The sequence below is a fragment of the Otolemur garnettii genome, unplaced genomic scaffold (genome assembly GCF_000181295.1).
Source record: "Otolemur garnettii isolate 467f Iridium unplaced genomic scaffold, OtoGar3 scaffold00198, whole genome shotgun sequence".
Lineage (NCBI taxonomy): Eukaryota > Metazoa > Chordata > Mammalia > Primates > Galagidae > Otolemur > Otolemur garnettii.
Window position 1 is genome coordinate 1020447 of NW_003852593.1, and position 3064 is coordinate 1023510.

At 59.9% G+C, this 3064-nt stretch overlaps 1 protein-coding gene across 1 annotated transcript in view; it reads right to left on the bottom strand.

The window, feature by feature from the left end:
- Positions 1-1657, bottom strand: part of LETM1 (leucine zipper and EF-hand containing transmembrane protein 1) — a 46135-nt gene extending 44478 nt beyond the window's left edge. Inside the window, exon 1 of the mRNA XM_012812281.2 lies at positions 1381-1657. Within this exon, the coding sequence (XP_012667735.1) occupies positions 1381-1459 (79 nt within the window). The 5' untranslated portion in view covers positions 1460-1657. The remainder of the gene's footprint in view (positions 1-1380) is intronic.
- Positions 1658-3064: the final 1407 nt, after the last annotated feature.

Consider the following 3064-nt stretch of genomic DNA (forward strand, 5'->3'; position numbering starts at 1 on the left):
GCCCAGGAGTTGGAGGTTGTTGTGAGCGTGATGCCATGGCACTCTACCCAGGGGGATAGCTTGAGGCTCCGTCTCAAAAAAAAAAAAAAAAAGTTCTGAAATTCTTGTTGGTCCTACAGCAAACCTGCTGTTTAACCCACTATCAGCCCCTTAGTGTCTCTGTCACAAAAAAATAGTAGTAACTACAGAAAACATCTGTGTTCCTGAAAGGACAGAACTACAATAATAATCTGCTAAGTTTTAGTGAAAAAAACGTGCTGCAGAACTTCAAAGTGACCAGGGTACTCTTAACACCATCCTTAACCTATCTAGAGGTCCAGAAAGCTCTAACTGCAGATGGAAAGACTGAGCTCCACAATCAGGCTGCTCACAGCTCCTGCCATTCAACATCCTTCCTACACTCCAAAAATCTGAGGCAAAGCAGAAATTATTGTTAACAAAGACAACAATTGCATTTCCTGTGGTGTCACTGTAAGCCATAAAACACCTTTAAATAAGTTATTTTACTTGAATTTCTCTCTCACAGAGCAAATTTTGTTTATCCCAATCTCACAAACAAGACACACAATCAGATGGTTAATTAAGAGAGAGATGGAGGGAGAGAAATGCAGCCACATTGCCAGAGTGGGCTAGATAAGGCCATGCACAACTGTCCTAAGGACTCTGTGAGGCATAGGGCCTGCGTGACTCCCGGATGCAGGCTGCACCCAATCACACCCCAAGGTGTTGTAGGTGTTGCCATCATCTTCTCAGTCCCACAGACCAGGAGGGCTCCTGCAATCCACCAGTGTCTGCCCCTGCCACCCAGTGACATCTCCAGGGCCCTGAGCATGGCAAAAGCACAACAGTCCTCAAGAGAAGACACCACGTTCCATTGAGCTTAATCATGCGAAGGTACACCCAGGGCTGTCCCAACCCTTCAGAACTTTCCCAACGCCCTCTCTCGGAAGCAGTGACCTGCGGGGACCGGGACAACTAAGGTCATAGCACCAGGCAGAGTCCCTGCGACTCCACCCAGCACTGGCAGCACCGTCCGAAACCCGGCCCCCAGAACCCCAAGAGCAGGCAGGGACACTGAAGGCCAAGACGACTAAGCGTTTGACCTCGCGGAGACAACCCGCCCGGAGAGACCCAGTGGAACCCGGCGCGACAGGGAGGAACCTGGCAGGACCAAGAACCAGTCCTCCCCACGGTTCCGCCGCGCCCGCATCTCAGCAAGTGGGACCCCAGCCCCGGGCGGCGCCCGAATCCCCACCCACCCCACCCACCAGAGCGCGGGCTCCGCCCTGGGGTGCCGCAGGGCAGCTAGGCCCGACCCCCTCACCCCAGCCGTGCCGCTCGGCCCGCCCCAAGCCGTCAACCGAGCGCCGGGCCGCTTACCCCGCGAGGCCGCGGCGCGAGGTGGCGGGAGGCGGGCAGGCCCCCGGCCGCGGCAGCTCCTAAGTAAGATGGACGCCATGTGTCCGGACGCGGCAGCCGCTCCGGCCTCCTGCTGCAGCCTCCTCTTCCCCCGCAGTAGCCGCCGCTCCTTGCCGTCCCGGCGGCGCCTCGGGACCCAGCCCGTACAGACGGCTGGCGGCAGAGGCTGGCTGCTGGCAGCAGGCGCTCAGCTCAAGGACCCGGTACTGGTGGCGGCCATGTCCCGGCACAGTAGTCCGGAGCTTCTGGGCGGGGCGGCCAGCCTGCCGCTCCCATTGGGCTCCTCAGGCGTCCGTGGACTGCCAGGTGATGGGCGGACCTGCGCCCCAGCGGACTACCGATCCCGGCGTGCACCGGTGCGACTCGCATCTCGAGGCGCCGCTGCGGTTCCCGGCGTGCACCAGGGCGGCCGCACCTCGGACGCACTGCATTTTGGGTCTCGCCGTCGGCTCAGCGCCGCTAGGTGCAGCGTGCTGGCTGCGCATGGGTGGGTGACTTTTGGTTGGCCTTCGCCGTCGGGTAAACTGGGTTTTTGTCCGCGCCCAATCCCTGTTCCTGCGCGTAGCAAAAGGCTTCTGGGACGTCGTGAAGAAAGGCCTGGTTGGTGGCCAGACGCCTTCCAAGGGCGAGGCAAGGGAGCGCCTGGGATGGAGGATTGCCCTTGTCACCGGGGTTGCGGCCTGACCTGCCCGTGCACTGCGGTTCTGCTCCGGGTTGGGCTGCACCCGCGCTTGCGCACCCGGGGCCTTCCCCGGCGTCCCGGGAGGCGATCTGAAAACCTTGGACTACTCAGTTTAGGGGGTGCAGGCCACCGCTGTGGGACCCCAGAGTTTGGGGTCCCGTCCCAAAGGACACGCCACATCTGCCGCGTTGCACCGGGCACCCACCATGGCCTCTGCATCTTTGGTCCGGGGACAGGGGGCCCAGGCATGGCGGGAGTTGGGGGGCGAGTTCCCGCCAGGCCAGGCCAGGGTCTCCAGAATTCCCGCCAGAGCTTGGCTGGGCTCGCGCGGACCCCTCAAGCTCGACTCCCAAGAGCATCCCGCCTGGCACGGCCACAGCCTCCCCGTTCTAGGAGGGAGACTGGCAGCTCCGAACTGCCCGTGACTTCTGAGCACCACCTTCCTCTTCCTAGAGTTGGGGTTCCCTGCGGTGAGGCATGGAAAGCAGTGTGGGGGAACATAGGGCCTTCTTGTCCTCCCTTGTTGGTCGAGATCACTGGGGGACTTGACAGGCTTCCCACATCCCTGGCGTTTGCGCACACACCCCAGGCCCTTGTCCTGGAAGGTCTTTTCTGTCCTTACTGCTCCGGTCCTGTTCATTGGTGTAACCCCAGGGCACGGCTTGGCGAGGGTCCTGTAGTGCACACACTTGAATTACAGTTCTCTGCAGACCATGAGTAGGAGTCTTGATCCCCGCCAGCTCCCTAAGTCCTCAGAGGTTGGTTGAAAGGCGCATCTCTCGGTGGTGCCTGTGGCTCAAAGTGTAGGGTGCCGACCCCATACGCCAAGGATGGTGGGTTCAAACCCAGCCCTGGCCCCAAAAATGCAAAAAAAAAAAAAAAAAAGAAAGGCGCATTTCTTTAGGAGGCTTCTTCCCTGCAACCTCCCTGAGGCCCTTCTTTTCTGGCACTCAGACCTTACCT